This window comes from Sapajus apella, unplaced genomic scaffold (assembly GCF_009761245.1).
Source record: "Sapajus apella isolate SASKATOON/1434 unplaced genomic scaffold, GSC_monkey_1.0 scaffold46, whole genome shotgun sequence".
Classification (NCBI taxonomy): Eukaryota; Metazoa; Chordata; class Mammalia; order Primates; family Cebidae; genus Sapajus; species Sapajus apella.
In genome coordinates, this window is record NW_022436986.1 from 18,813,574 (window position 1) to 18,822,564 (window position 8,991).

An 8,991-nucleotide genomic window follows, 5' to 3' on the forward strand; every position below is an offset into this window, starting at 1 on the left:
TAAAATTTATTTTCATGTGGAGTGTACTGTGGGGTTTTTAGCAGCATATTATCTTTCCAAAATAGACTTCTCTTAGTTTTCATTTTTGCTCAAATTAAGTTATTTTTAATATGGGCCCTTATAACTTAATGGAAAAAAAAAGAGGTCAACAGCCATAAGGCAATGTTGACCTATGATTAGCCCACAGAGCGCACATTTCACACATGGCTATTTGAGAGAAGAACAGAATGGTATTAGCTGGTTACAGCTGGTAAAACTGTTACCACAACTTGCTTTTTACAGTACTATAATTCTACAAAACTCATGTAACATTTAGTTTGTCCGAAATATAACTAATAAACTAAAGCAGAATCAGCAAGCTTTCAACTTCCAGTACTAGCAGAGTAGTCTGGTTGGTCTAATCCTGCCACAAATATAATAATAAAATATTAAAAATTCACTATTCTTACGCCTGTAATCCCAGCACTTTGGGAGGCCGAGGCGGGTGGATCACAAGGTCAAGAGATCGAGACCGTCCTGGTCAACATGGTGAAACCCCGTCTCTACTAAAAATACAAAACATTAGCTGGGCATGGTGGCACGTGCCTGTAATCCCAGCTACTCAGTAGGTTGAGGCAGGAGAATTGCCTGAACCCAGGAGGCGGAGTTTGCGGTGAGCCGAGATCGCGCCATTGCACTCCAGCCTGGGTAACAAGAGTGAAACTCCGTCTCAAAAAAAAAAAAAAAAATTCACTATTTAAAGGCACTGCAGTCTGACCGAAATCAGGCAGAAACTGCAACTGGTGAGATTTGGGAACTTGTGGCCTTTTGCCTGAAGCATTCCCCAATCCACTAACAGCATGGTTAGTGTCACCTAACTAGCTGGAGGTGTCAGAGGACAACTCAAGTTTAGGGCTGACAGAGTAGCCAAAAAATCAGGGGCAAGGCTTGAGGGAAAGGCAGAAGGAATAAAGCCCAATTCATGCATATAAAATCCACTCAAAGTTTTCTCTCACTGCTGAACTACACATACACAGGGGAGATCCCAGGCAGCCCATCAATAGAGCAGCAGGTGGAAGCTGAAAAATACTGCGGGATTTCAGCTGCTGCCCAACACAGGAGAGATAAGAGTGTGGAGTCCAGTGTGAGTTAAGCCAAGCTGTCTGCTGGAACAAAAATCACATTTCAGAAGAATATAACAGAATCCAGAGTTTCCACAATGTCCAGTACCCAATAACAAATCACGAGTTACAGGAAGAAAAAGGAAAACATGAGGCATATGCACCAAAATGCTGTCAACTCCAAGATGACCCCAATGATATAATTAGCAGTCAAGGATTTAAAATCAGCCATTATAAATATGTTCAAGGACTTAAGGGAAAAAGGACACTTAATAAATAAAAGGGGTGTTTTAGCTAAGAAATAGGAATGATGGAAAAAAAATGGAAATTGTATAGCTAAAAAGTAAATTGAAACAAAATGTTCACTGGATTGAATTAACAGCAGATTGAAGATGGCAGAACAGTTATTAAAGTTAGAGCATTAGAAATTATCCAATCTGAAAAACAGAGAAAAAAGTATTGTGGAAAAATAAGCAAAGCCTTGGAGTATTTGAATATGAATGAAAACATCCCAAATTTAGTGAAAGACATCAACCTACAGATCTGAAAAGCTCAACAAACCCCAAACAAGAAAACTACCTCTAGGCATACCATAGTCAGACCACTGGCATACAAAGAGAAAATCTTAAAAGCAGCCAGAGAAAAATAATACATTACATATAGGATTAAAAAAACACTATTAAGAAAATGAAAAGGCAAGTGAGACTGGGAGGAAATATTTACAAAACATATCTGACAAAGGACTTGTCTCCAGACTGAAAAATGAAAGTAAAACAACTTGCTAATCAAAAGAAATAACCCAATTTTTTAAAAAAATGAGTAAAAGATTAAAACAAACACTTCATAAAGGAAGATTTACATTGGCCAATAAGTACAAAGAAAAGGCTCAGCATTTGTCATCAAGGAAATGCATTTTAATACTACAATGAGATGTCACTTCATACATTCTAGAATGGCTAAATTAAAGACTGACAACAGTAAATGTGAACCAACCAGACGTTCACATATTGCTGGAGAGAATAAAACAGTACAACCAGAGCTCACTTTGGCAGGACATATACTAAAATAACAAAATGGCACAACTGGCCTAGGATAGTGGCTCATGCCTATAATCCCAACATTTTGGGAGGCTGAGGTGGGAGGACTGCTTGAGGCCAGGAGTTCAAGACCAGCCCAAACAACAAAGCAAGACCCTCTCTTAAAAAAAAAAAAAAAAAAAAAAAAAAGCCAGGCATGGTGATACATGTGTGCAATCCCAGAAATCTGGAAGGTAGAGGCAGGAGGATTGCTTGAGCCCAGGTGTTTGAGGCTGCAGGGAGCTATCATCCACCTCAGAGCTCCAGCCTGGGCAACAGAAAAGACCCTGTCTCTTAAAAAAAAAAGTATCTGTGGCCAGGAACGGTGGCTCACACCTGTAATCCCAGCACTTTGGGAGGCCAAGGTAGGCAAATCATGGATCACCTGAGGTCAGGACTTCAAGACCAGCCTGGCTAACATGGTGAAACCCCGTTTCTACTAAAAATGCAAAAAATTAGCTGGGCGTGGTGGCACACACCTGTAATCCCAGCTGCTCGGGAGGCTGAGGCAGGAGAATCGCTTGAACCCAGGAGGTGGAAGTTGCAGTGAGCTGAGACCATGCCATTGCACTCCAGCGTGGGCAATGAGAGCCAAACTCTGTCTCCAAAAAAAAAAAAAAGTACCTTAAAAAAGACTTATAGTCGTACAGTGGAATACCACTACTACTCCACAATAAAAAGGAATGAACTATTGATCCATGTACAATATGGATGAATCTCAGACAATATGGTGAATGAAAGAAGCTGGACCAGCTGGGCGTGGTGGCTCACGCCTGTAATCCCAGCACTTTGGGAGGCTGAGACGGGAGGATCACATGAGGTTGGGAGTTTGAGACCAGCCTGACCAACATGGAGAAACCCCATGTCTACTAAAAATACAAAATTAGCCAGGCAGGGTGGCACATGCCTGCAATCCCAGCTACTCGGGAGGCTGAGGTAGGAGAATAGCTTGAACCTGGGAGACAGAAGTTGTGGTGAGCCAAGATCGTGCCATTGCACTCCAGCCTGGGCAACAAGAGCGAAACTCTGTCTCAAAAAAAAAAAATAAAGAAAGAAAGAAAGAAGCTGGACCAAATGAATATACACTTTAAGAGTCCATAAGTTTAAGATTAAAAAAAAAAAAGACTTAAAAAATGAGTACTTAAAAAATATGAAGATGGGTCAAACATACATAGAGTCAAACAGAACTTCAGACTTGATACAGAATGGCAATAGAGGCTTGCTTCAAGTAGTTAAGCAGGAAACTACTTGCCAAGTGTGATTCAATACCACATAGAGAGTAAATTTTACTTTTATAAATGTTTTAAAAATGAAAACTCCTTAAAAGTAACAAATGTGTCTAACTTGATTTGTTTTGGAGATATCTTAACACAGGTGAAATGTGTACAAAAGTTTTTACAGCAATGAAGATAAAGGCATGGATAATGCATGATGAAAATAAAACTTCTTTAAAAGTGGTTCTGATTTCAAGTAAAAGAACAAGAGAATATAGATGTCAGAAGAGGCCATAAGGTGAATAATGTGAACACAATTTGAACATAAATAATCTTAACAGAGATTAAAATATAGGATTAATAACATAAAGGATGTTGTATATCTGATCCAATGTCAGATCTACTATCATATGTTGCTTAACAACAGGGATACATTCTGATAAATTCAATGTTAGGTGATTTTGTGTTGTGTAAACATCAGAGTATACTTACACAAACCCAGATGGTTTAGCCTACTACACACCTAGGCTGTACAGTACAGTCTATTGTTCCAAGGCTACACACATGTACAGCATGTTATTGTACTGAATAGTGTAGGTAACTGTAATACAATGCTAAATATTTGTGTACCTAAACATCAAAAAGGTACAGTAAAATATGGTTAAAATATGCATAATTAACTATTCCTTTACCCCCTCCTTTCACGTGTAAAATGCAGATTCAGGTTGGGCATGGTGGCTAATGCCTTTAATTGCAGCACTTTGGGAGGCTGAGACAAGCAGATCACCTGAGGTCAGGAGTTTGAGATCAGCCTGACCAACATGGAGAAACCCCATCTCTACTAAAAATACAAAATTAGCTGGGTATGGTGGTACATGCCTGTAATCCCAGCTACTTGGGAGGCTGAGGCAGGAGAATCGCTTGAACCCGGGATGCAGAGGTTGCAGTGAGCCGAGATCACGCCATTGCACTCCAGCCTGGGCGACAAGAGCGAAAACTCCGTTAAAAATATGTGTGTGTGTGTGTGTGTGTGTGTGTGTGTGTGTGTGTGTGTGTAGTTTAGGGAACACTTATTCTATTTTATAAAATGAAGTGTTACCTGATTCTAGAATCACAAAGCCAATTGGGATCTTCAAGTACACACAGACACACACATACAGTTTAAAAGCAAGGGTATACCTGTATAGGGCATTTACCATGCATAAAACTTTCAGGACTGAAGTCGCTCTGGGTGAGTCAGTGAATGAGTGGCCAGCGAATGTGAAAATCTAGGACATTACCATACAGTACTGTATACTTATAAACACTTTACACTTAGGCTCCACTAAATTTATTAAATTTTTCTTTCTTCAATAATACATTAACCTTAGCTTACTATAACTTTATTTGATAAACTTTTACATTTTAACTTTTTGACTTTTGTAATAACGCTTAGCTTAAAACACAAAACACTGTACAGCTGTAAAAAAGTATTTTCTTTGTTGGGCGTGGTGGCTCACACCTGTAATCCTAGCACTTTGGGAGGCCAAGGCAGGCGACTGCCTGAGCTCAGGAGTTCGAGACCAGCTTGGGCAACACAGCGAAACCCTGTCTCTACTAAAATACAAAAGAAATTAGCCGGGTGTGGCGCATGCACCTGTGGTCCCAGCTACTCTGGAGGCTGAGGCAGGAGAATTCCTTGAACCAGGGAGGCGGAGGTTGCAATGAGCCAAGATCGCACCATTGCACTCTAGCCTAGAAAACAGAATAAGAATCTGTCTCTACAAAAAAAAGTATTTTCTTTATAGCCTTATTCTATAAGTTTTTTTTTCTATTCTTAAAAATTGTTTTAACTTAAAAAATTAAGCTCAGGATTATCAAGATGTCACCAGGTGATTGAAATTTTTCAGCTCCATTATAATCTTAGGGAACCACCATCCTATAAGCAGTCTGTCATTGATGTAAACATCATTATTCAGCACATAAGTGTATTTCAGATTTAGAGTTTTACTTTGCTATTCTTTTTTTTTTTTTTCTGAGATGGAGTCTCACTCGGTTGCCCAGGCTAGAAGGCACTGGTGCAATCTCACCTCACTGCAACCTCTGCCTCCTGGGTTCAAGAAATTCTCCTGCCTTAGCCTCCCTAGTAGCTGGGATTACAGGCACCCATCACCATACCCAGCTAATTTTTATATTTTACTAGAAACAGGGTTTCACCGTGTTGGCCAGGCTGGTCTCAAACTTCTGATCTCAAGCAATCCACACACCTCAGCCTCCCAAAGTACTGAGATCACAGGTGTGAGCCACTGCTCCCCGCCTGCTATTCATTTTTTAAATTCTGGCTACAGTAACCACCCTATGCTAAATTTTATCTTATTCAAATACATTTACTATGGGGGGGGGGGAACGGTGGTGGGCAGGGGGATGTTCCTAGTAATGAAAGAAATTCCCACTCATTACCTTGTCCTGAAGAGTTTGCTGCCATTTTCCTATTTTGTTTCAATTATGTCCAGTGGCAGTTGGTCAGCACTTCACAATCATCTGTAAAATATGTGTACACACATATACAATGTACCATATTTTAATCACAGACTAAAAGGAACAGCTAGCCTTGTTACAATGCAATGTTGTAATCTCCTCAGAAAGATACATTTGAAATGTACACGGACTGAAATCACAAATTTAAACTCTGCTAGTGCCTCAAGCATTTAATACTGCATTGTTTATTCTTGCAGATGTTCATACCATTTAGCATTACTGTCTTTAATAAACATCATTAAGTTGTATTTACCAAATATATCAACCAATTGATAGAGTCAACACAATCATGGTGCTGGGAAGAAAAATCATTCATCTATGGTGCCTCTTCATTCGTCTAAAACACATACCCAGCAACTACTGTGTATACTGAAAGCTAAAAAAGGAAAAGGAGTACTGTACTGTACCTGCTCTGCACCATACACTATGTAAGATGCTCGAAATTAGTTCCTTTATTTATTTATCACCATTTTATAGATGAGAAGACCATCCCCAGGGTCATAAAGCTAATAAGAATTCTTTGGGCTGCTGGTTTCCAAACTTCGTGCTTTCATACTAAATCCTGGGGAGATCCAAGGTGAGCAAGACCCTCTCCTGCTCTCAAGGAACATATAACCTGATGGAAAAATAAAGTCTTATTCAACCATCCATACTGTTAATAATTTTTAAAAGAGCTTAAACAAACGCTCTCTTTAAAAGGTGGGCACAGTGCTGGAGGCAAATAATTGATTCCATTGGGAGCAAAGGGTGATGCCTTAGTCTAGAGAGCCCGGGAAAGACACAAGGGATAGAAAACAGACACTGGTTTTTAATAAATGAATCGTTAGATGTCTCCTACGGCTGAAGCACAGAGCGAGCAATGCCGGGTTAGGACTGGAGGACAATAGGGCCATCTTGTGACAGGGCTAGACAGGCGTGCCAGAAAGGTCCCTGCCCGCAGGCGTGCAAGGCCGGCTGAGCCTGGGCTGTGAACGAGACGAAGGAAGCAAGTAAGAGCGAGAAATGCTGGGTGGCAAGGTCGGAGGGGAGGCCGCTGCCTGTAGCAACAAAGACAGCGGCGGCAGGTCTGCACCGGGGCCACACTTTTCTGTTCTCCGGTGCCGCCAGGCTGTCGTACTTACCTGGGACGCTAGGACGCCAGGACCGCCTCGATTCCCAGTAGCTGCTCTTAAAGGGGGCGCGACCACTTAGGCAAAAGGAGCTCAACTCGCAGCACTACAACCTTCCCGCCCCCGCTGCGCTTCCGCCTCCTGACTGACGTGCGCCCCAGGGAGCGGAAACCCCGCCTCCCGCCGGGACCCAACGGCCACCGCCCGTCGTGATTCGCATTTTAGCTGCCACCTCAATGCAGACGTCACTTTTTTTCCCAAAGAATGACAGTCGAAGAGGCTCACGGGAGACGTAACCGGTACTTTTGGGGGCGGGACCAGTGTGGGGCGTGGTCCGGGGCGGGGTAGGGGCGGGGCTGCTAGTCAGGGGCGGGACGGAGAATACCTGGGTCCCTAGCACCAAAGCTGCGTTTTTCTTCATTGCCGCTGCCTGGCCGATTGGCGACGGTGCGAGTCCAACTCGGCCTCGGAGAAGAGAGTCCAGAGGCTACGGTCGCTTTCGAGCTTTAACAACCATCTCGGATTTCGCATCTGCACACACACACACATCCAGGAATATTTTTTGTCTACGGTTTACACAATTACACACAATGAAAGCAATGAATATGGAGAATTTTATTACAGTGCAATAATCTATATTTAAGAAGTGGGTGTGCCAGATCGCAGAACACCAAGATACTATTAGTGGGATCACCTTCTCCCCGCCTAATTCTAGCACAATAGGTGTCTACACATTTGCATTAAAGGGTAATTTTATATCGACATGTGTTCAAATTGCACTTTTTTAATTAAAAAAAAAAAAGGTTTTTTTGGTAGAGACACTGTCTCACTTTGTTGCCCAGACTGGTCTTAAACTCCTGGCCTCAAGGGATCTGCCCACCTCAGCCTCCCAAAGTGCTAGGATTACAGGTGTGAGCCACCCTGCCCTGCTTAAAATTTCAGTGTCTTAATCTCTTCTGAAATATACATTTGAAAAACACACAGACTTAAATCACAAACGTAAGCTCCCCAAGTGCCTCAAGCATTTAATTAAATAGAATGGAAAATGAATTTGAACATATGTTTTTAATAATCGATGTTTGCTCAGGAGTAAAATGTTTATGATGCACAATTTTCTCGTGCATGGATCAATGACTGAAATAATCGTTTCAATACCAAGTATTTACTCAAAACCAAGCATTTATTTACTCTATACCAAGCAGCTGTTGAGTGCCTTCTACAATGCGAGGTGCTTCCTGTGCATCAGCTCTGGTTCTGTTGTTCCCTGATTTATATTTGAGACTTGTGTTTCTTGCTCTATGTCAAGTAGCCAGCTGAGATTCAAATTGAAAGTTCTGCCAGATGTTAAGGCCCAGGTTCTTAAATCTCACACATTGCCTCTGCTCTGGAGGAAGGAATTCCTCTGAGACCAGTTCTTGCTGACTTGACTTTAATCCAGATAGAAAGCCTAACACATTAGCATTTTGATGATCGGCCAAGAGCCCTTTGGACTTTGTGAGTTCTAGTATGACTAAAAAGATGACTGAGCTCTATATGGCTGATAGAACCTTAGGATTTTTTTTTTTTTTTTTTTTTTTTGTAGCCTAGCTAGACAATATAGAAACTAGGGCACAGAAAATTCCAGTCTAAGTGTCAAATGGACATTCTGAACAAAGTTAATTTATAAGGGGTGAAAAGAGAGTTCTAACCCTAAGCAATATTTTATAATTTCGTAGCAAATTTAGCCTCCGAGAGTTGAAAGAACATTGTCAGAAAAAAGATAAATTTAACTTGCTGCTGAGTCTTTTGCTTTTTACTTGGTAGGGTATAACCCTTGAAACTCTTCTGTCTTCTCTTAGAGTTTTTGGAACATCTGCCTCACTGTGTTAGCCTCTAACACATGGTTAATAGTGGGTCAGTTTACTTGAGTGCAAACCCCAGCTTTAATATTTAATGATGGTGAGCCCTGGTTTCACCTTTTGGTGTCTCTGTTCTG

General features: G+C 41.3%; 1 protein-coding gene across 4 annotated transcripts in view; it reads right to left on the reverse strand.

Annotated features, from left to right (window-relative positions):
• The window catches only part of INIP (INTS3 and NABP interacting protein), a 33,954-nt gene extending 26,681 nt beyond the window's left edge, over positions 1 to 7,273 (reverse strand). The window contains exons 1-3 of one of the 4 annotated variants that reach the window (XM_032240375.1): positions 7,029 to 7,246; positions 6,315 to 6,469; positions 5,830 to 5,910 (exon numbers count right to left, since the gene is read on the reverse strand). In XM_032240375.1, coding sequence (XP_032096266.1) covers positions 5,830 to 5,854 — 25 coding nt within the window. In that variant the 5' untranslated portion in view covers positions 5,855 to 5,910; positions 6,315 to 6,469; positions 7,029 to 7,246. Of the gene's footprint in view, positions 1 to 1,012; positions 1,787 to 5,829; positions 5,911 to 6,314; positions 6,502 to 7,028 lie in introns of those variants that run through there. The other 3 variants (XM_032240374.1, XM_032240373.1, XM_032240376.1) reach the window with 3 other exon arrangements.
• Positions 7,274 to 8,991: the final 1,718 nt, after the last annotated feature.